Source organism: Girardinichthys multiradiatus, chromosome 24 (assembly GCF_021462225.1).
Source record: "Girardinichthys multiradiatus isolate DD_20200921_A chromosome 24, DD_fGirMul_XY1, whole genome shotgun sequence".
NCBI classification, from domain to species: Eukaryota; Metazoa; Chordata; class Actinopteri; order Cyprinodontiformes; family Goodeidae; genus Girardinichthys; species Girardinichthys multiradiatus.
The window spans coordinates 17,255,212-17,281,566 of record NC_061816.1 but is presented as its reverse complement, the minus strand read 5'-3'; the positions used below and the strand labels follow the sequence as shown (position 1 = coordinate 17,281,566).

The 26,355-nt window shown below is 41.0% G+C and overlaps 1 protein-coding gene across 2 annotated transcripts in view; it reads right to left on the bottom strand.

The window, feature by feature from the left end:
- Window positions 1-26,355, bottom strand: part of nid2a (nidogen 2a (osteonidogen)) — an 87,833-nt gene that overhangs the window by 27,160 nt on the left and 34,318 nt on the right. For both annotated transcript variants that reach the window (XM_047355367.1, XM_047355368.1), the window contains exons 9-16: window positions 25,004-25,115; window positions 12,248-12,287; window positions 11,985-12,094; window positions 11,734-11,867; window positions 11,484-11,595; window positions 10,972-11,172; window positions 10,665-10,895; window positions 568-711 (exon numbers count right to left, since the gene is read on the bottom strand). In XM_047355367.1, coding sequence (XP_047211323.1) covers window positions 568-711; window positions 10,665-10,895; window positions 10,972-11,172; window positions 11,484-11,595; window positions 11,734-11,867; window positions 11,985-12,094; window positions 12,248-12,287; window positions 25,004-25,115 — 1,084 coding nt within the window. The remainder of the gene's footprint in view (window positions 1-567; window positions 712-10,664; window positions 10,896-10,971; window positions 11,173-11,483; window positions 11,596-11,733; window positions 11,868-11,984; window positions 12,095-12,247; window positions 12,288-25,003; window positions 25,116-26,355) is intronic.

Sequence of the window (26,355 nt, the reverse complement as noted above, 5' to 3'; positions counted from 1 at the left end):
CTGAGGGGCCTTCTTGGTGTTGTCAGCAGGAGACAGAGACCACCTGCTGGCCTGAGGACCAACCTTTCATCAGCTCAGTCTTACATGTCCCTTTTAACAGAGGAAATGAGAAGAGGAAGATAATACTTCTGGTTCCATTCATCCGGACTGTACTTGAAACCTCAACACTAGAATGGGAAATGTTGCAGAAGCTCAGGCGCATTGTCTTAAACATTCAGAGTGTGAGTATATGTAAATGAAACCCAGAGGGTCATAATTAGTACTTTGACATTGTTATTAATTAAATGTTATAGATTATGATTAGACACAATTAAATGAGTTGTTGTTGTGTATCAATAAAATATCATCATGCTCTTACTAAATCTGCAATAAAATAATATTTCTAATTCATGTTGAATTTGAATGTTTTAAAATGTTTCCACCCTGGAATAAAAACAGTTCAAATAAATAATTAAAGGCCCAAACTAAACATGACATTGCGCCTATGATGAATGTATGGAAATTTCTGATCAGAACTATATGTCAACATGTATGAGCGAAAACAGAAAGACAGAGAGCTGGTGTTACCGTAACAGTTCTGTCCATCTCCACTATAACCAGTAGCACACTGGCACCGGAAGGCTTGGTCCTCCAGTGGGATGCACTGTGCTGTGGTGTCGCAGTCATGGTTCCCAGCATAGCAGGGGTTCAACAGCTCAACCATAGAAGAATCTGCAACAAATAATATGGAGGATACAAGAGAACAAGATCAGCAAAGGTTACAATAAAACACTGAATTTAACATGATGAAACAAATAGACTAAGCATTTCCTGTTTTAGGTCAGTTAGGATTACCAACATTATTACTATTTGCTGAAAGCCAGAACAATAAAAGGTTTTTCTAATGCTTTCTTCAAAGTCAGTGGTTTACCTACATTTTCTTAGTATTTGGTAGAAACTAAATGACTGTGCAAACATTTTGTGGATCCTTCCACAAGGTTTCCACAATAGTTTGCTGGACATTCATCCCATTCCTCCCAACAGAACTGGTGTAAATGAGACAGGTTTATAGGCCACTTTGCTCACAATGCATCTTTTCAGCTCCACCCACAAGTTTTCTATTGGACTGAGATCAGGGTTTTGTAATGGCCTCTCCAAAACGCTGACTTTGTAGTCCTTAAACCACTTTATAACAAATGTAACCATATAGTTACAGTCATTGTCCATTTAGAGGACCATTTGTGCCCAAGCTTTAACTTCCTGGGTGGCGTTATGAGATGTTGCTGTAATAGTTCCATATAATGTTCTTTCCTCATGGCACCACTGATATTGTGCAGTGCAGATTTTTCATCCAGGTGTAATAATGGTCATTAGCTTCACTTCATTTTTAGTTTCATCAGACCAAATGACATATCTCTGTGCCTGAGCCTGAGTGCATTTGCAATCTGTAATCTGGGTTTTTATATTACTTATGGAGTAATGGCTCCTTCCTCACTGAGCAGCCTTTCAGGAAGAATTTTCATAAGGTCTTTTGCTTTTGCTCTGGGGTTGATTCACACATTTCACACCAAAACTCCTTCACCTCTGGGACACAGAACCCATCTCCTTCCTGAACATTATAATAGTACGTCATTCAGTTTGAACAGATGAGCACGGCTCTTTCAGGTGCCTGGAATGTGCACCCAAGGATGAACCCAACCTGTGAAGCTCTTCATGATATCTTGGCTAATGTCTAATTATTTCATGTCATACAAGGAAGCAATGTGTTTTAGATGTTGCTTGAAAATACATCCACAGGTGTTCCTCTAATTAACTCAAATATTGTGATTCCACCAAATAGGAATCATATAAAGGCATGGCATCATCATCACCAGGGCTTTCCCAAACCATTTAAAAGCACAGTAATCTTAGTGTTTGTAAACTTAAACATTTTAAGAAAGTAATAACATATGTCTCTCTCATAATTCTGACATTTAGCAAATAGAAATAACTTTGGTGATCCTAACTAACCAAAAGAAAGAAAAAATGCAACAATGCAATAGTACCACCTCAGCACCTCCCATCTTTTCCAGATTAATTGAGATTACAGGACAACCTAACCAGGGACACATGTAAAACGTTCCAGATGAATTCCCATGCAACGGTTTTCTCCAAAAAGGGGACTCCGGTCATGTTTTCAATACAAATAACATGTGGATGAAGTTAGATGCAAATGTTCAGGACATTAGGGAGGAGACAACATAGGCTTCCAAGCAGAAGAGGGGGTATTTGGAGTTTCCTCATACTACCGTCTGTTTCAGATGAATAATTTCAAAAGCAAATAAAAAAAAACCTCAGACTGACAAAGCAGAAAACTGGGAAATAATTACAAAAGAATCTAAGAAGTATACATGTGCTAAGAATTAAAGACACGTTAGAGAGTGATTCTCAAAAATTGTTTAACAGAATTGTGGTGTCCCATTTGTCGTTCCACATAAAAACACAACACTTTCAAGAATGCCGCACATTACTGTGGGCCTACTTTAAATACAAAGATTTCAGACATCATTTTAACATGGAACAAGGAAGAAATAGTAATGTCTGTTTTTTATGACATGTAAGAGTTTTAGGCAACCATCTGAGCTTTTTCTACTATTAACAACATAAACAAAACACACAGCTTCCCTTCATCTCCCCAGGCCAGAGAACAATTTTGGCTCATTATCAGAGAGGGAGAAAGAGTCTTCAAAGTGTAATGTGGCCAGGAAGGAGGGCAGATGAGAGGCAGAGATCCACATGGATTGGAGAAAATGGCTGACGGATAATTAGAGACAGGGAGAGAATGAAGGCGACCAGGACAGAGGGGTGAGGAAAACACACATCCCACACCTGCACTGCACACCATCAAAGTGACGGCTGCAGCCTCCCACCTGTTGCTTTTTACGTGGTTCTTCCTCCTCTCAAACAAACACAAATGTGCAGATTCATCTAGAGAAAGGCTGGGTTTGCAGCAGGAGCAGGTTCTAAAACATTATGGTCAACTGTTGGGCAGCAGAAGCCCACAGTACCTTGTAAAAGTATTCAGGCATGGAAACAGATCTGAAACAAACAACAACCAACAGAAAGCTTATAAAAGGAAATACAAGAAAACCCAGGGAAAATGTTTACCAGAGATCTAACAGGAAAAGGATCTAAAAGTACAAAGAACACTAGAATAAACTGAGAACTAATACTGTAACAACTATTAAGAAATACTGAGGACAGGGAAATAGGATGGGCCTTAAGAATATAATAAACAGCAACGAAGACGTCAAAACACAAACCCAAAAGAAAACCAAAACAAGATCGTGAAACCTTTACTTTGAAATCCAATGCAATTCTACCAATTGAACTCATAAGTCATCTAATTCGAAAACAGAGTTCACCTGTGTATACAGGTCCTTCTCAAAATATTAGCATATTGTGATAAAGTTCATTATTTTCCATAATGTAATGATGAAAATTTAACATTCATATATTTTAGATTCATTGCACACTAACTGAAATATTTCAGGTCTTTTATTGTCTTAATACGGATGATTTTGGCATACAGCTCATGAAAACCCAAAATTCCTATCTCACAAAATTAGCATATTTCATCCGACCAATAAAAGAAACGTGTTTTTAATACAAAAAACGTCAACCTTCAAATAATCATGTACAGTTATACACTCAATACTTGGTCAGGAATCCTTTGGCAGAAATGACTGCTTCAATGCGGCGTGGCATGGAGGCAATCAGCCTGTGGCACTGCTGAGGTCTTATGGAGGCCCAGGATGCTTCGATAGCGGCCTTTAGCTCATCCAGAGTGTTGGGTCTTGAGTCTCTCAACGTTCTCTTCACAATATCCCACAGATTCTCTATGGGGTTCAGGTCAGGAGAGTTGGCAGGCCAATTGAGCTCAGTGATACCATGGTCAGTAAACCATTTACCAGTGGTTTTGGCACTGTGAGCAGGTGCCAGGTCGTGCTGAAAAATGAAATCTTCATCTCCATAAAGCTTTTCAGCAGATGGAAGCACGAAGTGCTCCAAAATCTCCTGATAACTAGCTGCATTGACCCTGCCCTTGATAAAACACAGTGGACCAACACCAGCAGCTGACACGGCACCCCAGACCATCACTGACTGTGGGTACTTGACACTGGACTTCTGGCATTTTGGCATTTCCTTCTCCCCAGTCTTCCTCCAGACTCTGGCACCTTGATTTCCGAATGACATGCAGAATTTGCTTTCATTCGAAAAAAGTACTTTGGACCACTGAGCAACAGTCCAGTGCTGCTTCTCTGTAGCCCAGGTCAGGCGCTTCTGCCGCTGTTTCTGGTTCAAAAGTGGCTTGACCTGGGGATTGTGGCACCTGTAGCCCATTTCCTGCACACGCCTGTGCACGGTGGCTCTGGATGTTTTTACTCCAGACTCAGTCCACTGCTTCCGCAGGTCCCCCAAGGTCTGGAATCGGCCCTTCTCCACAATCTTCCTCAGGGTCCGGTCACCTCTTCTCGTTGTGCAGCGTTTTCTGCCACACTTTTTCCTTCCCACAGACTTCCCACTGAGGTGCCTTGATACAGCACTCTGGGAACAGCCTATTCGTTCAGAAATTTCTTTCTGTGTCTTACCCTCTTGCTTGAGGGTGTCAATAGTGGCCTTCTGGACAGCAGTCAGGTCGGCAGTCTTACCCATGATTGGGGTTTTGAGTGATGAACCAGGCTGGAAGTTTTAAAGGCCTCAGGAATCTTTTGCAGGTGTTTAGAGTTAACTCGTTGATTCAGATGATTAGGTTCATAGCACGTTTAGAGACCCTTTTAATGATATGCTAATTTTGTGAGATAGGAATTTTGGGTTTTCATGAGCTGTATGCCAAAATCATCCGTATTAAGACAATAAAAGACCTGAAATATTTCAGTTAGTGTGCAATGAATCTAAAATATATGAATGTTAAATTTTCATCATGACATTATGGAAAATAATGAACTTTATCACAATATGCTAATATTTTGAGAAGGACCTGTACATCCAGCTGATCTGAGAAGACCTCACAGGTTTGTTAGAGAACATTAGTGAACAAACTGCATCATGAAGATCAAATACACACCATGCCTGGTGAGTATGGCACCACCACACCCCTAATTAGACATGGCCGTACGCCTAAACTGACAGGCCAGAAAAGAAGAGCATACATCAGAGAAGACACCAAGAGGACCATGGTACCGCTTGAGGAGTTGCAAAGAGCCATAGCTCAGGTAGGAGAATCTGCCAAAAATATAACTATTAGTTATCAAATCAGACCTTTTTTGTAGGGAGGCAAAAATAAAGATATTCTAGGAGGAAAGCCACAAACAGTCCTGTTGGGTCGTTAACCCTGCAGTGTCACAGTCAACATGTGGATTACATTTTTTATTTCTGGCCTTCATGCAAAATGGTGGTAGTATAATGCTGTGGGAATGCTTGTCTTCACAAGGCACAGAAGAGCTGGTTTAAGTTGATAGGAAGATGGGTGGCAATCCTGGAATAAAACCAATTAGAGGCTACAAAGAAGTAAAGACTGGGGCAGGGGTTCACCTTCCAGCAGGACAAGAAGCCTGAATCTACAGCCAGAGCTTTAGCGGAATAGTTTAGGTCAAAGGGACAAAGTCTCCTAAAGGCGAATATATAGTGCTGTACAGATAATTAGTTCTCTGGTTGTGTTATCACTTCAGTGCCTTAAGCATGTCTGCAATCTCTCATTCTCATGAACTCACAGGGCAGCTATTCTGCCCTGTGAGTTCATGAGAAACCCCCCTCTTTAAGAAAATCTGTCATTGTCTGAGATATTATTTCCCAGAAAGTGGAAGATCCGTTAACACAAAAAAAGCTCTCTTTCACAGACACACACACACACACACACACACACCACTTAATCCATGTTTATAGAACCTCTTATCCCAGCAAGCTCTCCCAGCTGTGTTCTGAGTATATCACTGTGTGTCAGCATGAACGTGCATGACATGTGTCATCATCAACCATTTAACCAGCGCAGTAACGTTCCAGTGACAGAAATATGGTCTATGTCCAAACACTGTGGAAAGAAGCAGCATTTATCTGGCTGTCTCTCTTTCAACTTCATCTTTTAAGATGCCTTCATCTTTAACTACCTTTTTGTTGAACAGATTAGATAAAGAAAGACTGAACAAAGATTGTGTGTTGACCGAAACAAAACATGACACATCCCGTCTACACTGTCTAAAATCTTGGTGATATAATTAAAAAACATTTTATATTTGAATAAGTGCTGATGAAGTACAATGATATACAGTGCCTTGCAAAAGTATTCACACCTATCAAACCTTTTCAAATTGTGCTGTTTTTCCTGCAGGCACGACACTGTTTAAATCACTTTACCTAGAAATGTTAGCAAACACTCAGGCAGTAAGTGCAATTATATGCATGAAGAAAGGTTAATCTGTAAATGGCTTTAAGTCAACTGCGACACAAACATTGAAGGTTCATCTACTATCCTTGTGCCTGCAGCCTTTGATAGAACATGAACCCATTAATATAAATAGTAACAAATATACTTTGTTAGTGGTTTCAGTGTATAATGATCACCGTTATTAGTGCATTATGCATGTGTGTTTGAGCCTGAGCTCAATCCAACACAGCCCAGTGGTTTGGCTGTGGTTTCTGTGGTAGAACTGCAACAATTACCATTCTGGGTGTTGGTCCACTTGGCCATTGAACTTGCTTGGAAAGCATTTAAGCAGGAAGCCAAACACAATGCCCTAGGTTAAACCTACAGTGTTTAGTTAGGGCCATTAGCTACTTTACACTATAGTCTATAGTGAAATTTATATTTACATATTATTTAAACTTTGGCTTGTAAGGCAGTTATTCTAGCAATCTTTTGTTAACATTCAATTTCAAAATGTGGTACAAAGAACAGAAATGACTTTCAGTAAGCGATGGTATGGAGTACATGCATGGTATTTTGGAGAAGCTGATGGCTAAATTCAGAACATCTGGTCATCATCTAGAAACAAAGTGTGATATAGTCTGTTTTGCAGTGGAACAACATGGCCGACATTTATCCTTGCTTGAACTGGGGGATCTTGAAGAAGCATGCTCCAGCATTTGAGAAGCTAGCTCCCAACTATCTGCTAAAGTCACCAACCTGGAAATCTGAAAGAGTGTAGAAACCTGGTTACACTTGGCCCAGAAGACTCAACTGAATGCAGCTGCACAACGTAATTCTTTGCTGAGGTTGTCAGCAAAATCTTAGGTGGTGACATACTCCTAACTGCTCTGAAGAATTGACTACTCACTAGCACTGAAGCTGTGTATAGGCCGCTGCCCACAACGTGTGTTACTCCAATTTCACTGATACCAGATAAAGGAGTTGATCATCAAAGCAACCCAATGGTACAAAGTTCTGAACGACTGGAAACAACAGATTTAAACAGTGGAGGACCATAGTCCTGAACCAGAGGACCGAATACAAGATGTTGAAGGCAGAGTTTAACAGATGAAGCCATCAGACAGACAGACAGACAGAATCAGGTTGCTTACTTATTTTGAATAGACAAGACTTTTTATCCCAGTGACGGAGGTGATTTACATATGAACATCTTGAGCTTTGTAGCCACATTCTCAGGTTTATTCATGCATCCATACTGTCATTATTAGGTGGACCATTTATGCCATTGGGTTATCTGGACCACCATCTACCAGGATAAACCAGGTTAAAATTAGGAACAAACAGTCAAGCCAAAGGTCCCACTCTGCCTGTGCACTGACGTTTTATCAGTGTGTTAATCGCTTCCATGTGTAACAACGTTTTCTTTCCGTGGTTCGTGTTGTTGACCTTGTATGACCTAGGGCCAAAAGCCAACATGAAAATGTAAGAATAAAAACTTCAGATACTACTTATGGAGTTCTACAAGGCATAGACCATGGTCCTCTAGTGTTTAATTTACATTCCTATCAATAAATTAGAAGACGCGTTTTGGTGAGAGTCGTTTGTCAGATGTATTCACACTTGCCACTTTTGGTCCGCTTTAAACGGACCAGAGTTCGTTTCCCCCCTTGGTCCAGATCTTTTGTGCAGGTGTGAATACACTCAAGCAAACCCTGGTCCGGACCAAACAACCGGACCGAGACCCACTTTTTGAGGTGGTCTCGGTCCGCTTCCAAATGGACTCTGGTGCGATTCGCTTATGGTCTGAATACAAACCGGCCCCGATCCGAACCAACTACAAAAAGCGTACGTCTCTTCGGACATAAAAAGCCACCGTAGCCGGTAGCAAATGTGTGTGTTGTAAGGTAATCATACCTGGTAAGATGTGTGTTGCTTAGCAACGCTACCGGCTTGTTGTGGGACAAGGCACGTAGAGAACGTTGGCGTTCAGCACGCATTGTCCGACGGGGTTCCAAAATTATAAATTGAATGTCTCAAAGTCTGAATTGAATGAGCTGCTCTTCACCCTTGCAATAATATTGCAGCTGTAATAACAGCAAAAATATGCAGAACAGAGGTGCAGCACGCAGCACGTCTACAGCTGTTTTCCTAAATTTCTGGGTCTGTGCTAGGTCCCGCCCCCGTCATTTCTGTCCAATGGGAGCCATGATCGACACCCGCGTGGCTTTGTTTACAAGTAATAGTTCACTTGCAAAAAGTACAACGTGAAAACAAACCGCACCAAATTAAAAAAATAAAGTTCGCTTTTGGTCCGGACCAAACAAGCGGACCAAAGGACTTTCCTGGTGTGAATACAAGTACCTTTTGAAAATATTGACCACCAAGCAGATATTAAATAAAATTTTTATTAAGCCAACAATTCTGTGTTAAAATGTGTTTTTATTGGTCTGATGTACACTCACCTCCCACTTTATTAGGTACGCCTGTCCAACTGCTCGTTAACAGAAATTTCTAATCAACCAATCACATGGCAGCAACTCAATGCATTTAGGCATGTAGACATGGTCAAGACGATCTGCTGAGGTTCAAACTGAGCATCAGAATGGGGAAGAAAGGTGATTTAAGTGACTTTGAATGTTGTTGGTGCCAGACGGGCTGGTCTGAGTATTTCAGAAACTGCTAATCTACTGGGATTTTCACGCACTACCATCTCTAGGGTTTACAGAGAATGGTCCAAAAAAGAGAAAATATCCAGTGAGCAGCAGTTCTGTGGGGGCAAATGCCTTGTTAATGCCAGAGGTTAGAGGAGAATGGCCAGAGTGGTTCGAGCTGATAGAAAGGCAACAGTAACTCAAATAACCACTCGTTACAACCAAGGCATGCAGAAGAGCATCTCTGAACGCACAACACATCGAACCTTGAGGTGGATGGGCTACAGCAGCAGAAGACCACACCAGGTGCCACTCCTGTCAACTAAGAACAGGAAACTGAGGCTACAATTCGCACAGCCTCACCAAAATTGGACAACAGAAGATTGGAAAAACGTTTCCTGGTCTGATGAGTCTCGACTTCTGCTGCGACATTCGGATGGTAGGGTCAGAATTTGGCGTCAACAACATGAAAGCATGGATCCATCCTGCCTTGTATCAACAATTCAGGCTGGTGGTGGTGGTGTAATAGTGTGGGGGATATTTTCTTGGCACACTTTGGGCCCCTTAGTACCAATTGAGCATCGTGTCAACACCACAGCCTACCTGAGTATTGTTGCTGACCATGTCCATCCCTTTATGACCACAGTGTACCCATCTTCTGATGGTTACTTCCAGCAGGATAACGTGCCATGTCATAAAGCACAAATCATCTCAGGCTGGTTTCTTGAACATGACAATGAGTTCACTGTACTCAAATGGCCTCCACAGTCACCAGATCTCAATCTAATAGAACATCTTTGGGATGTGGTGGAACGGGAGATTCGGATCATGGATGTTCAGCCGACAAATCTGCAGCATCTGTGTGATGCTATCATATCAATATGGACCAAACTCTCTTAAGAATGTTTCCAGTAGATTATTGAATCTATGCCACGAACGATTAGGGCAGTTCTGAAGGCAAAAGGGGGTCCAACCCGGTACTAGCAAGGTGTACCTAATAAAGTGGCCGATGAGTGTAATATTCTAGCCTTAAATGTTGTGCTTTCATTAGCTGTTAGCAAAAAAGCACAATAATTAACAGAAATAAAGTCTTGAAAACATCCATCTGTGTTTAATTAATCCATATAATATGTGTCATGTGAATTGAACTGATGAAATAAATTATCACTAATATATTAATTTATTGAATGGGTCTGTTTATGAACATTTTTACATATACATGATTTCAAATTATTGGGAATATTAATATGTATTCTTAATTATTGTATAAATACTCATCCTGGGTTCTATCTGTATATATATATATATATATATAATCTCTATCAAACAAGCATATTTATAATTAATCCCAAGCAGTGCTCATGTCAAGTACTTGTGCAGTAATTCTTAAAGGATGAATGCAGACTACAGAAACATTCTTCTGAAGAATCCTTAGTCGTAAAAACATATAGTTTATCTTCTTCAAACCCCTCTGCTGGTGAGCACTTATAAACAACTCAAAAACTCACTTATAAACACGAATGCAATCTTTTGTCAGTTGGATTGTTGGGCAGCAAGCTGAAGATGCTAGTGCTGATTACTTCAACTTTAAATGCAGTTTAGGACCAACAAACCTAGATGTTACTCACCTCCAACCGGGCTGATCTTGTTAGTGATGGCGTATCTCAGGATCTGCTCCTCCTTGACGTACATCACGAGCACCCTTTCCATGTTGATCCGCAATGTTTCGGAGGTGGGAGGCCGGTTGTCATGGCGACAATCACGATAAGTGATATTCTGCTTCAGGTGGAAAGTGAAGGACTCTATGCCACGTTCAGCTGTAACAACGGAAAACTCCCTGACAGAGCTGGAGGTGGCAACTGCAGGATGTAAAAAAAGGATTTAGGCAAGCCTTGAAATTGTTTAAATTCAGTTCGTCTATAATATTATGTTTACCAGATGGGTAGTACTGGTAGGTTTCCTTGAAGGGCTCCATAGTAACTTCGGCTCCGGGTGGTACGAATGGCACATTGCCATGAATTACAGTATCCACACTGAGGTGGTTATTTTCGTCAAGACCACGGCCTGTTTGCGTGATGGACAGGCGCTGGTTGCCAGGGCTGAACACCACCTCAGCATGACGACTGAACTCAGCACCTGGTAACACAAAAAGTCAACCAATCAATCCCTGTTGGGTTTACTGTTTTTACACTGATTTAAGTCCAGAATGGTGCTGCATTTGTCTACAAGGGGGAAAGAAATCTGCTCTCCAAAACAAACGCATATGCAGCTGTTTCCTATTAAAGAGGGGAGGTAGAAGCTTCATGTCACATGACATCTCTGGAGAAAATACATCTGGTCGGGGTGACCACTCAGCAGGACACAGAATGTCCTCGCTAACAAAACAGTTCATCTCCCTGCATATGTGTGGATAAGCTGTCCAAGCAAACAGGCAAAAACAAGATCACCTGTGACTTTAAATCCTGCTTGGCTATTGGGCAGCTCCAGAGCAAACAGCCATCCAAAAAGCTCTCCGATGGGTGAAACTGGCATCATGGCCCAGCCCACTGGCTCTGGTATCTATACAAACAAAAGGATAAGCTGCTAATCGTGCTAATAACTCATATAAGATGCTAAGAACTGTTAAACATGTCAACTCCATAATCATTTTGTTTCTTGATTTAATTCAGGTTAAAGGGTGTGTTTTGAATCATCTACCTCACTAATGGCTGTGTATGCTCTTCCGTCTCCAACCACAATGTAGGCATGAAGGTCAATGTTATTCAGCTCAACTGGAGTCGAACCCACCATCACTGTGCCGCTCACTTTACCGCTGACGCGCTGAGGAGCACCTGGAGACAGATTACACAGCAGGACAATTTTTAATGACGAAGAAGTCTGTTATAGATAAAAGAGTTTTACTGTGTTAAAAAAAACCAAAAAATGTCGGTCAGAAGATAAGTTCTTACCGTCTGGTAGACATTGACGGCCATTTCCATAGAAGCCTGGTCGGCAGTGACAGCAAAATCCTGTAGCATAGTCTGAGCAGAATGCATTCTGGGAGCATTGCATCTGGAACCTAAACAATGAGAAGGAACAAGGATATATGTACATATTTAGACTTAAAGTTGCTGTACCATCATTATTATAACATTAGAAGCAAATGGATAAAACTTTACCAGCTAAACAGGATATTATCAGGATTTCATCATATGATGGAGTTTTCACTAACCTGGCACATGTTTCCTTATTCTCTGTAGTGTACTGAATCACTGAGGAGAGAAACGGAGATCCTGTTATATGTACTGCTTGAATGTTTTCACAAGTACAACTCCAAACCTCAGTCTATTTTACTGTAATTTTATGTGATAGACCAACACAAAGTAGTGCATAATTGTGAAATGGAAGGAATTTTGCATATTAGCCTAAAACGTTTCATTTAGGTTTCATCTGACCAGAACCTGTTCTATCACATGTTATCTCATTTCTGCCTTCCCTCAAAAACAGATTTTTTCTTGCTACTTCTCCATAAAAGTCAGATTTCTGGCGTGGATGACAAATAGTCGTGAGGTAAATTCTCCTGTCTGAGCTGTGAATCTCTGCAGCTCCTCCCAAGTTACCATAGTTTTCTCTGCTGCTTCTGGGATTATTGCTGTCTTTTACGTGGGTTGCTAGTTTGTGCAGCTAGGTAAAAAAAAAAAAAATCCTTCAACTTCACAATTATGCATGCCTTGTGTTGGTCTATCGCATAATAAAATGAAAATAAAAATACGTTGAAGTTTTTGCCTGTAATGGGACAAAAAGTGGAAAAAGTATGAATACCTTTGCAAGATGTCATATCACAAACCATCCAATAGTTAAATTAAAGGCTTTAATTACATACAACATCTTTTAGTTGTATTTCATTGCTTTTGCCTTGACTCTCCCGTCAACCTGTTTGAGACCAGTGCAGTCCTGTGTATACTTCCATAAGCACCAGATTTATTGTCTTAATTACGACATTTATAATTACATTAACTTAAAAGATAAAATTGGGGGAAAATGAAAAATAAACAGGGCTGGAATTCATGCATGGAAAACCAGGCAGGACATGTAGAAGGGATCTGGGAAAATATGTAGACATACACAAACATATATCAAGACCCTTCTTGGAAAGAAACCAGCTGCTGCAGCCCAAACTACCACTCCTTTCTGTTAGTGAACACATGTTGCAAAAGGCATTTTCTGGTTCCTTTAGCGACACAACTAAATGGTTTAGTTCAACCTTGAACCAAATAACCTTACCGGCACAGCCCAGTTTTAACCCCTAAATCAATCATGAAATGGCCAACAGGATCATCTTTGCTGCAAGTCTATAAATGATCAGGGCTTATTCTTAACTACTGAAAATGCTTCAATGCAGGAAGTCAAGCAATCTATTTGCAAGTTATTTGAACAAAGAGCAAAGAAAATGTAGTAGTCAACATAAAGACGGAAAAGCTGAAGAGTTTTTTTTCTAACATAAGGAATAAACAGACTGATTTCTAGGAACCTTTTACAGTTTCCTAGAGCTGAGTAAACCTAAAAGTGACATAAACATCACTCAATACTTCCAAGTGACTCTTTCCCTTATTTTCCCTCTGCATGTGTCTGTTCTCTATTTTGTTTATATACAAATGGCTGATTTGGAACCAGAACACAGCATTCTTCATTCCCACAGGGGCACAGCGTAGGTACATCTCTGTTGTAGTGCAGGAGAAGTCAAACTTTAAACCAGTAACAACTCTGAAAAATAAGCAGGGCCTGGCTAAAGTATTCATATCCTCTGAAGTTTTCACATTTTCTCCCATTACAGCCACAAACTTCAATGTATTTTATTGATATTTAATGTAATAGACCACCTCAAACAGTGCATAACTGTGAATGATAGAAATACGATGCCTGGATTTCAAAATGTATTATTAATAAAAATCTAAGAAGTCTAGCAGGCATTTGTATTCCACCTCCTTTACTTGGATACCCCTAAATGTGATTCAACACAACCAATTAAAATTCAGAAAGGCCTCGAATAGGGTCCATCTGTTTGTGATTTAATCTTTGTTTAAATACAGCTGCAACTTTGACCTACACTATGTGTGGTTGAAAAACAACACTGAACATAACCTGGAAAACCACCACAGTGAAACATGGAGGTGGCAGCATCATGCAGAGGGAAAGAGATAGGGTCAGAGCCCATGGGAACCAAGCTTCCATGACAGAATGAAAGGGCTAGCTGGTGTTTGTTGGGACAATATGTGAGTAACTGTTTTTGTGGGGACCATGTGGTGTGGGGAGTGAAACCAGAAGGAGCTGATCCCCCAGAGCAGTGATTATAAAACAACCACCATTGATTAAAACTTATCCATGTGTTAGAATGGCCCAAATAAGGTCCAGACTTAAATCCAACTGGGAATGTGTGACAAGGCTAACCAGACTCACAGTGTCTCCATCCAGTGTCACTGAATTGAAATAATTGTGCAAAGAATTGGCAAAATCTCTAGATGTGCAAAACTGGTAGAGATAATGGACTGGGATTAATACATATGCAGTCTTCAATTTTCTGATGTTTATTTGCAAAAAAATCTTGAAAGCCATGTTTCATTCTCCTTTCACTTCATTGTTATGCACTACTTTGTGTTGGTCTATCTCATAAAGGTCTAAGTAACGTGATAATATATTTAAATATATTATCATACAGACTGTATGACTTCCTTGTAATGTGAATTAGCTTTTTCAATCTTGTTTCTCTGCTTAACTCTTATATATTTAACATATACATCCTGTTTGGCCTCACACTATGACTTCTGGTTGGTTTGAATCTTCATACACAGGTCCTTCTTTCCTGAACTATACCAAAATATCTAAACTAAAAAAAAAACCCGAAAGAAATAATTAGGTTTCCTTATACCTTAGAGTTAAAACTGCTCAGTGGAACATATTTAGGCTTACTGATGAATCTCTTCCCAGATAATCTTTCTCCTATTTGAGCTAAATGACTTCATAAGCATATGTTCAACTGTTTAAATCGTATGTAACCATACAGGTCCACTGAGAACACATTCTTGTTTAGGGCTAAAACCTTGGGGAGTACTAGCAATGAAGGGAATGCTGAACACACACCTGGAGTTGCCCTGCACAACGGCTGTATTGTACTGCTAGGTGCTGGGCAGCTAGAAAGAGGAGGTCTTGTTACCCTTCTACTTTTCACCTTCCTTTCATGAGGACTTATATTTAGATACATATAATGGCTTGCTTTGCTTTGAACTTCTGAACACAATTTATCTCAATACAATAATAAAATTTTAAGAGATTGAGGGGGACTTGTATGAGTTAAACCAATACAAAGTAGTGCATAATCATGAATTGGAAGGAAAATTATTTTAAAAATCTGAAAAGTGTAGTGTGCATTTGTTTTCAATTCCCCTGTGTTAATATTTATTTTTATTAATATCTTTATTATATTTACAGCATTTACAAGCCAATTTATAAATGGACATTATTGTAATATATCTCCCACCCTAAAATTGAACAATTTAAAACAAAACCCAGCTCTTATTCACACTTAAATTCTACAAAAAGCATCAAACACTCTCACAGTATTGCAAGGTACCTTAAAATCAAATATGCATTATACAAACTAATTACATTTCAAAGTAACATAAAAGTAGAGCACAAAAGAATGTAAATAATACCTTTCAACCCCTCCCGTAGGAGATGACCAATATTAGTCATTTTAATGTAATTTGTAAATGGCTTTCTGATTTCTTTGTATGAATCTCGTTTGTTTTTATTGAAATATTTAATCCAAGCTCTAATAGTAGGTGGGTCGAATTTTTTCCAGCAAAAAGCTATGATTCTTTTGGCTTGTAATATTGAAAAATCTATAAATTTGCACTGCTGGTGTGTTAGTTTAAGGTTCTTATTGTTCAAGTGTAACAAAGTCTGTTGTGCATCTAACAGATTGTTCGTGGATGTCCATCCACAAATCTCTAATAATGCTGTACTCCCAGACACAATGCACAACAGTCTCTGGGATCTTTTTCATAAATGTATTTAATTTGACAGGCGTTATGCATGTCTGCATCATCCAGTTATATTTAAGTAGCTTTAAGCTAATATTACCGGATTGTCTCGATGAGATAATTTGCTTCCATTTGTGTTCTGGAATATGGAGTCTAGGGGTTGCTGATTTAGTAGACCCAGATGCAAGCCAGTTGTAAAAAAAAAAAAAACACGATAATTTTAACCAGTTTAACCAGTTTCCCTGTCCCTTCCCAAAACATGATGCTGCCACCACCATGTTGAACCGCAGGTGGTGGCGCTTACTGTTAGTTTTTCTCCAGACATAGTGTATTGCATGTAGGCCATAAATTTCAATTCTAATATTAATAATAATTTTGAAAACCACAAGTCCCATAAAATCCCAATAAAATCCATTTAAGCTTGTGGTTGTAAAGCTTTTGCAAGGAACTCACTTTCAAGAAAGTTTTATTAGACACAACAAGATACAAGTAAGTAAATTATGAGTAAAGGATATTATTAGAGTAAATATAAATAACTATAGCTTAACCTAGAACCCCATATTAGCAAAAAATTATCAAAAAATGTTGGGGGTGCAGTGGCAGTCTATTACCGCAGTAACGTAGCTTCTATTTTCATTGGGAGAAAGATCTGAAACTCACTTATTCTATTTGCTAAGCATCATTTCAAAATAAAAGTCATCCAGTTCACTGTCCAGGCTTACTTGCCAGGCACCACACACTCTGTTCATGAAGCCTCATTGTTGAACGCTATGCAGATGTCTCTGTTTGTTCTGATGAAATACCAAGAACCTTCAGCACATGGCTCTCCAAGATATATTCCATGAGATGTATGAACATAACGAATTTGGCTAATTGGTGGCTTGTTGAACCCAGTTTAGCTTTTTTTTCCCAAAGGCAGGTGAAAATGTAGATTAGCTTGGCAGCTATTGTACAATACTGTTTGCTGATTCTGTGTCCAACTGACAGAAGATCAGACACACCCAGAAAACCTGCTGGTATTTCTGTTTTACGACTTTCGTCTTGTTTCTGGTTACTTTTCTAGATGCAGCAAAAAAGTGCTCAGTAACAATGGTTCATTGGGACGTGAAGGTGTTTCATACAATATAAACTGAGGTTTTGGCTGTAACACACATCCTACATCGGTTTTCAGTATTGGCCTTTACAGACTGTGATTTCCGTAGATGTTTCTTTGTCAATGTAATACACAATTGTTTAGAAAAAGATGATTTTTACATATACACATACATATATATATATATATATATACAGGGGTTGGACAATGAAACTGAAACACCTGGTTTTAGACCACAATAATTTATTAGTATGGTGTAAGGCCTCCTTTTGCGGCCAATACAGTTTCAATTCGTCTTGGGAATGACATATACAAGTCCTGCACAGTGGTCAGAGGGATTTTAAGCCATTCTTCTTGCAGGATAGTGGCCAGGTCACTACGTGATACTGGTGGAGGAAAATGTTTCCTGACTCGCTCCTCCAAAACACCCCAAAGTGGCTCAATAATATTTAGATCTGGTGACTGTGCAGGCCATGGGAGATGTTCAACTTCACTTTCATGTTCATCAAACCAATCCTTCACCAGTCTTGCTGTGTGTATTGGTGCATTGTCATCCTGATACATGGCACCGCCTTCAGGATACAATGTTTGAACCATTGGATGCACATAGTCCTCAAGAATGGTTCGGTAGTCCTTGGCAGTGACGCGCCCATCTAGCACAAGTATTGGGCCAAGGGAATGCCATGATATGTCAGCCCAAACCATCACTGATCCACCCCCATGCTTCACTCTGAGCATGCAACAGTCTGGGTGGTACGCTTCTTTGGGACTTCTCCACACTGTAACTCTCCCGGATGTGGGGAAAACAGTAAAGATGGACTCATCAGAGAACAATACATGTTTCACATTGTCCACCGCCAAAGATGTGCGCTCCTTGCACCATTGAAACCGACGTTTGGCATTGGCATGAGTGACCAAAGGTTTGGCTATAGCAGCCCGGCCGTGTATATTGACCCTGTGGAGCTCCCGACGGACAGTTGTGGTGGAAACAGGAGAGTTGAGGTGCACATTTAATTCTGCCATGATTTGAGCAGCCGTGGTTTTATGTTTTTTGGATACAATCCGGGTTAGCACCTGAACATCCCTTTCAGACAGCTTCCTCTCACGTCCACAGTTAATCCTGTTGCATGTGGTTTGTCCTTCTTGGTTTTATGCTGACATTACCCTGGATACCGTGGCTCTTGATACATCACAAAGACTTGCGGTCTTGGTCACAGATGCGCCAGCAAGACGTGCACCAACAATTTGTCCTCTTTTGAACTCTGGTATGTCACCCATAATGTTGTGTGCATTTCAATATTTTGAGCAAAACTGTGCTCTTACCCTGCTAATTGAACCTTCACACTCTGCTCTTACTGGTGCAATGTGCAATCAACGAAGACTGGCTACCAGGCTGGTCCAATTTAGCCATGAAACCTCCCACACTAAAATGGCAGGTGTTTCAGTTTCATTGTCCAACCCCTGTATATATATATATATATATATATATATATATATATATATATATATATATATATATATATATATATATATATACAGGGGTTGGACAATGAAACTGAAACACCTGGTTTTAGACCGCAATAATTTATCAGTATAGTGTAGGGCCTCCTTTTGCGGCCAATACAGCGTCAATTCGTCTTGAGAATAACATATACAAGTCCTGCACAGTGATCAGAGGGATTTTAAGCCATTCTTCTTGCAGGATAGTGGCCAGGTCACTACGTGATACTGGTGGAGAAAAACGTTTCCTGACTCGCTCCTCCAAAACACCCCAAAGTGGCTCAATAATATTTAGATCTGGTGACTGTGCAGGCCATGGGAGATGTTTAACTTCACTTTCATGTTCATCAAACCAATCTTTCACCAGTCTTGCTGTGTGTATTGGTGCATTGTCATCCTGAGACACGGCACCGCCTTCAGGATACAATGTTTGAACCATTGGATGCACATGGTCCTCAAGAATGGTTCAGTAGTCCTTGGCAGTGACGCACCCATCTAGCACAAGTATTGGGCCAAGGGAATGCCATGATATGGCAGCCCAAACCATCACCGATCCACCCCCATGCTTCACTCTGGGCATGCAACAGTCTGGGTGGTCCGCTTCTTTGGGGCTTCTCCACACCGTAACTCTCCCGGATGTGGGGAAAACAGTAAAGGTGGACTCATCACAGAACAATACATGTTTCACATTGTCCACAGCCCAAGATTTGTACTCCTTGCACCATTGAAACCGACATTTTGCATTGGCATGAGTGACCAAAGGTTTGGGTTTAGCAGCCCGGCCGTGTATATTGACCCTGTGGAGCTCCCAACGGACAGTTCTGGTGGAAACAGGAGAGTTGAGGTGCACATTTAATTCTGCTGTGATTTGGGCAGCCGTGGTTTTATGTTTTTTGGATACAATCCGGGTTAGCACCCAAACATCCCTTTCAGACAGCTTCCGCTTGCGTCCACAGTTAATCCTGTTGGATGTGGTTCGTCCTTCTTGGTGGTATGCTGACATTACCCTGGATACCGTGGCTCTTGATACATCACAAAGACTTGCTGTCTTGGTCACAGATGCGCCAGCAAGACGTGCACCAACAATTTGTCCTCTTTTGAACTCTGGTATGTCACCGATAATGTTGTGTGCATTTCAATATTTTGAGCAAAACTGTGCTCTTACCCTGCTAATTGAACCTTCACACTCTGCTCTTACTGGTGCAATGTGCAATCAATGAAGACTGGCTACCAGGCTGGTCCAATTTAGCCATGAAACCTCCCACACTAAAATGACAGGTGTTTCAGTTTCATTGTCCAACCCCTGTATATATATATATATACAGTACAGACCACACACCTTCTCATTCAAAGAGTTTTCTTTATTTTCATGACTATGAATATTGCATTGGCTACACTGCTCAAAAAAAAGAAAACACTTAAACAACACAATATAACTTCAAGTAAATCAAACTTCTGTGAAATCAAACTGTCCACTTAGGAACCAACACTGATTGACAATCAATTTCACATGATGTTGTTCAAAAGGAATAAACAGGGGGAAATCTTTGGTGATTAGCAAGACACTCAATAAAGGAGTGGTTCTGCAGGTGGGGACCACAGACCACTTCTCAGTACCTATGCTTTCTGGCTGATGTTTTGGTCACTTTTGAATGTCGGTGGTGCTTTCACACTCGTGGTAGCATGAGACGGACTCTACAACCCACACAAGTGGCTCAGGTAGTGCAGCTCATCCAGGATGGCACATCAATGCGAGCTGTGGCAAGAAGGTTTGCTGTGTCTGTCAGCGTAGTGTCCAGAGCCAACACCGTGCGGGACGCTTGGCATTTGCCAGAGAACACCAGGATTGGCAAATTCGCCACTGGCGCCCTGTGCTCTTCACAGATGAAAGCAGGTTCACACTGAGCACATGTGACAGACGTGACAGAGTCTGGAGACACCGTGGAGAGAGATCTGCTGCCTGCAACATCCTTCAGCATGACCGGTTAGGCAGTGGGTCAGTAATGGTGTTGGGTGGCATTTCTTTGGAGGGTCGCATGGTCCTCCATGTGCTCGCCAGACGTAGCCTGACAGCCATTAGGTACCGAAATAAGATCCTCAGACCCCTTGTGAGACCATATGCTGGTACGGTTGGTCCTGGGTTCCTCCTAATGCAGGACAATGCTAGACCTCATGTGGCTGGAGTGTGTCAGCAGTTTCTGCAAGATGAAGACATTGAAGCTATGGACTGGCCCGCCCGTTCCCCAGACCTGAATCCAATTGAGCACATCTGGGACATCATGTCTCGCTCCATCCACCAACGTCACGTTGCACCACAGACTGTCCAGGAGTTGGCGGATGCTTTAGTCCAGGTCTGGGAGGAGATCCCTCGGGAGACCATCCGCTGTCTCATCAGGAGCATGCCCAGGTGTTGTAGGGAGGTCATACAGACACGTGGAGGTCACACACAATACTGAGCCTCATTTTGACTTCTTTTAAGGACATTACATCAAAGTTGGATCAGCCTGTAGTGTGTTTTTCCACTTTAATTTTGTGTGTGACTCCAAATCCAGGCGTCCATTGGTTAATAAATTTGATTTCCATTGATGATTTTTTGATGATTTTGTTGTCAGTACATTCAACTTTGTACAGAACAAAGTATTCAATGAGAATATTTCATTCATTCAGATCTAGGATGTGTTATTTGAGTGTTCCCTTTATTTTTTTGAGCAGTGTACAGTACAGACCAAAGGTTTGGACACACCTTCTCATTAAAAGAGTTTTCTTTATTTTCATGACTATGAATATTGTAGCTTCACACTGAAGGCATTAAAACTATGAATTAACACATATGGAATTATATACTGAACAAAAAAGTGTGAAACAACTGAAAATATGTCTTATATTCTAGGTTCTTCAAACCTTTTGCTTTGATTACTGCTCCACACACTCTTGGCATTCTGTTGATGAGCTTCAAGAGGTAGTCACCTGAAATGGTTTTCACATCACAGGTGTGCCCTGTCAGGTTTGATAAGTGGGATTTCAAGCCTTATAAATGGGGTTGGGACCATCAGTTGTGTTGTGCAGGAGGTGGATACAGTACACAGCTGATAGTCCTACTGAATGGACTGTTAGAATTTGTATTATGGCAAGAAAAAAGCAGCTAAGAAAAATGAGTGGCCATCATTACTTTAAGAAATGAAGGTCAGTCAGTCCGAACAATTGGGAAAACGTTGAAAGTGTCTCCAAGTGCAGTCGCAAAAACCATCAAGCGCTACAAAGAAACTGGCTCACATGAGGACCGCCCCAGGAAAGGAAGACCATGAGTCACTTCTGCTGTGGACGATAAGTTCATCCGAGTCACCAGCCTCAGAAATCGCAGGTTAACAGCAGCTCAGATTAGAGAACAGGTCAATGCCACACAGAGTTCTAGCAGCAGACACATTTCTAGAACAACTGTTAAGAGGAGACTGTGTGAATCAGGCCTTCATGGTAAAATAGCTGCTAGGAAACCACTGCTGAGGACAGGCAAAAAGCAGAAGAGACTTGTTTGGGCTAAAGAACACAAGGAATGGACATTAGACCAGTGGAAATCTGTGCTTTGGTCTGATGAATCCAAGTTTGAGATCTTTGGTTCCAACCACCGTGTCTTTGTGCGGCGCAGAAGAGGTGAACGGATGGACTCTACATGCCTGGTTCCCACCTTGAAGCATGGAGGAGGAGGTGTGATGGTGTGAGGCTGCTGGTGACACTGTTGGGGATTTATTCAAAATTGAAGGCATACTGAACCAGCATGGCTACCACAGCATCTTGCAGCGGCATGCTATTCCATCCAGTTTGCGTTTAGTTGGACCATCATTTATTTTCAACAGAACAATGACCCCAAACACACCTCCAGGCTCTGTAAGGGCTATTTGACCAAGAAGGAGAGTGATGGGGTGCTGCGTCAGATGACCTGGCCTCCACAGTCACCGGACCTGAACCCAATCGAGATGGTTTGGGGTGAGCTGGACCGCAGAGTGAAGGCAAAAGGGCCAACAAGTGCTAAGCATCTCTGGGAACTTCTTCAAGACTGTTGGAAAACCATTTCAGGTGACTACCTCTTGAAGCTCATCAACGAAGGTCAAGAGTGTGTGGAGCAGTAATCAAAGCAAAAGGTGACTACTTTGAAGAACCTAGAATATAAGACATACAGGGGTTGGACAATGAAACTGAAACACCTGGTTTTAGACCACAATAATTTATTAGTATGGTGTAGGGCCTCCTTCTGCGGCCAATACAGCGTCAATTCGTCTTGGGAATGACATATACAAGTTCTGCACAGTGGTCAGAGGGATTTTAAGCCATTCTTCTTGCAGGATAGTGGCCAGGTCACCACGTGATACTGGTGGAGGAAAACGTTTCCTGACTCGCTCCTCCAAAACACCCCAAAGTGGCTCAATAATATTTAGATCTGATGACTGTGCAGGCCATGGGAGATGTTCAACTTCACTTTCATGTTCATCAAACCAATCTTTCACCAGTCTTGCTGTGTGTATTGGTGCATTGTCATCCTGATACATGGCACCACCTTCAGGATATAATGTTTGAACCATTGGATGCACATGGTCCTCCAGAATGGTTCGGTAGTCCTTGGCAGTGACGTGCCCATCTAGCACAAGTATTGGGCCAAGAAAATGCCATGATATGGCAGCCCAAACCATCACTGATCCACCCCCATGCTTCACTCTGGGCATGCAACAGTCTGGGTGGTACGCTTCTTTGGGGCTTCTCCACACCGTAACTCTCCCGGATGTGGGGAAAACAGTAAAGGTGGACTCATCAGAGAACAATACATGTTTCACATTGTCCACAGCCCAGGATTTTCGCTCCTTGCACCATTGAAACCGACGTTTGGCATTGGCATGAGTGACCAAAGGTTTGGCTATAGCAGCCCGGCCGTGTATATTGACCCTGTGGAGCTCACGACGGACAGTTCTGGTGGAAACAGGAGAGTTGAGGTGCACATTTAATTCTGCAGTGATTTGGGCAGCCGTGGTTTTGTTTTTTGGATACAATCCGGGTTAGCACCCAAACATCCCTTTCAGACAGCTTCTTCTTGCGTCCACAGTTAATCCTGTTGGATGTGGTTCGTCCTTCTTGGTGGTATGCTGACATTACCCTGGATAATGTGGCTCTTGATACATCACAAAGACTTGCTGTCTTGGTCACAGATGCGCCAGCAAGACGTGCACCAACAATTTGTCCTCTTTTGAACTCTGGTATGTCACCCATAATGTTGTGTGCATTTCAATATTTTGAGCAAAACTGTGCTCTTACCCTGCTAATTGAACCTTCAAACTCTGCTCTTACTGGTGCAATGTGCAATCAATGAAGACTGGCTACCAGGCTGGTCCAATTTAGCCATGAAACCTCCCACACTAAAATGACATGTGTTTCAGTTTCATTGTCCAACCCCTGTATTTTCAGTTGTTTCACACTTTTTTGTTCAGTATATAATTCCACATGTGATTGTCTGACTTTTAGCATGATCCTTTGTTCTAACGTCTACATTCTACGGTGTGGAAGTCATTACTGTGGGATGAAGAGCTGAATTTAGCGATTTTCCAAATAAGCAAGGAGATTTTTATTAAATTAAGCATTTAAAAGGAAACCTATGACATGTTAAGACATGTCCTCAGTTTATTCCGGTTGCAGGAGAGAGGAAGACTTTCAGCATATAAAATGAAGGCTGAATGCAGTACTGAAAAGTTGCTATTTATTTGTCCTCTTGTTCTTTCAACCCTTCTGTAATAAAACATGTTTGATGTGGAAATGTTCTCAACTTTTTGGAAATCTCAGGAGAATCTTCTTATAATTCTTAAAAAAATGCTATCTGTTAAGTTTGAAATTGGCAATTCAAAAAAATCAGAAGTCGGCCACACAGTTCTGATACGTTTAGTTTTTATCATTTCGGCACAAAGTGTGCAATGACTATTCATCCTTGCTTGAAAAAAGTAAACATCTGCTGTATGCTCTTTTTATATCTAATCATGAAATCCTCACCAATCTTTAGGGATAGTCATTGATTTTTTATGAGAGTGTTGCTTTTTATAAACTTTCTGATCTAATTTACCAAACTACCATGAGACGGTGTTGCATAAAATGTTAAAACATCTTATTTATTCATGCAGAAAGTCAACCATCTTAATCCAAATTACAAAACAAATCCTCCAGGGGAAGTTGTTTGGTTCCAGCAACAGTCTGATCTCAGTATAGTGGAAACAGTCTGGAGTTACATAATGATGCAGAGAAAGCCCACACCTAAAACCGACTTATTTTTTCCTTGTTATTCTCAGTATGACAAAAACAGATGCATATGTGGTTTGAATCCCACCTCCTGTGTCAAACTCAACATCATCTTCATCCACACTGACCACGTGACCTCCAGGGGATAGGGGTACTTCGCTTCCAAGAGGGGGGTAAACGTCCACCACCTCCAAAGTAAACTACAGAAGGAGACAGAATGGAAACAAAAGTTAATCAACTTCCAAATGCAAAAGTTTTTTGTACCTTTGAGACCAAAACCAGAACATTAACCCTCTCCAGACACTATAAACTACAGAACAATGACATGGGTAAACCTCACATCTAGTTTACAGGAGGCAGTACACCAGTTTTGTTACACAACAAAACATTCCAAAACAGCATTGCCCTGCACCCACAGAATTAGGAGAAAAGCTACTACAGCTTTAAAAATTGTCATAACAAAAGTTTAATTTTCTCTTTTGAAATCCTCTGTAGTGAGTGAAGAAATGGGACCAGACCAACAAGAGATCACACTTCTCAACCCCATTGGGAAAGTGGGTGTTGGAAAAGAGGCTCTGTTCTTCTTTAACCTTAGATTCAGGAGGAGCATTGCGGCTTCCATCCTGGCCAGAAAACAGTGGACTGAATCTTTACCCTTCATGGACATGATAAGGGGGTCAAGAGAGTTTGTTTGTCCAGTTCACATGTGGTTTGTGGACCTGGGGAGGGCACACACTTGTGTCCCTCAAGGTATTTTAGGGGATGGTGCAGGAGTAGTGGATATCTGGATTTTTTTTAAGATCTATTTGATAACATCATAACTAAAGCAAGACCAGTGACCTCGTCCTAGTGTTATGATTTGGGGTTGTTTGGTTTCTGTTTTTTTCTTATATGTTTCTCACAGTTTTTGAATCATGCTTCTGTTTATTATTTTCCTGGTCATGCTTTAGTTTTTGTCTTCTAGTTCATGTTTTGTCAAGTTTGGTTTTTGGATCTGGTTATGCTTTAGTTTCATGTTTTTCTAGTTTCTGTTAGATTGTATTCAAGAGTCTCTGTTTTGCTCCAGCCACGTTTTGTTCTGTCTGTCAATTATCTTTATTCGGTTCACCTGCTCCAAGGAAATCTGTCTCCTTGCTCCACCTGGTTCACACTCCATATATACACACGCAGAAACATTTCAGATCATGTCACCTGTGTCCGTTTGTTCATGCCAAGCCTGTCTTGCCAGCCTGCCCATGTCTGTTTTTGCCTGTCTTGCCTGCTCGTTTATTGTTTTGGTTCCTGCCTCCTCTTTTGAGTGAGTTTTTTGTTAATTAAATCCTTTCTTCACTTACCGTCATGCTGCCTGCTCGTCTGCATTCTGGGGTCCTCCATTTTGCAAGTCCTGACACCTATGCACAGTTTCTAGCTTGTTCCCAGATCATGTTCTCCATCAGGGTT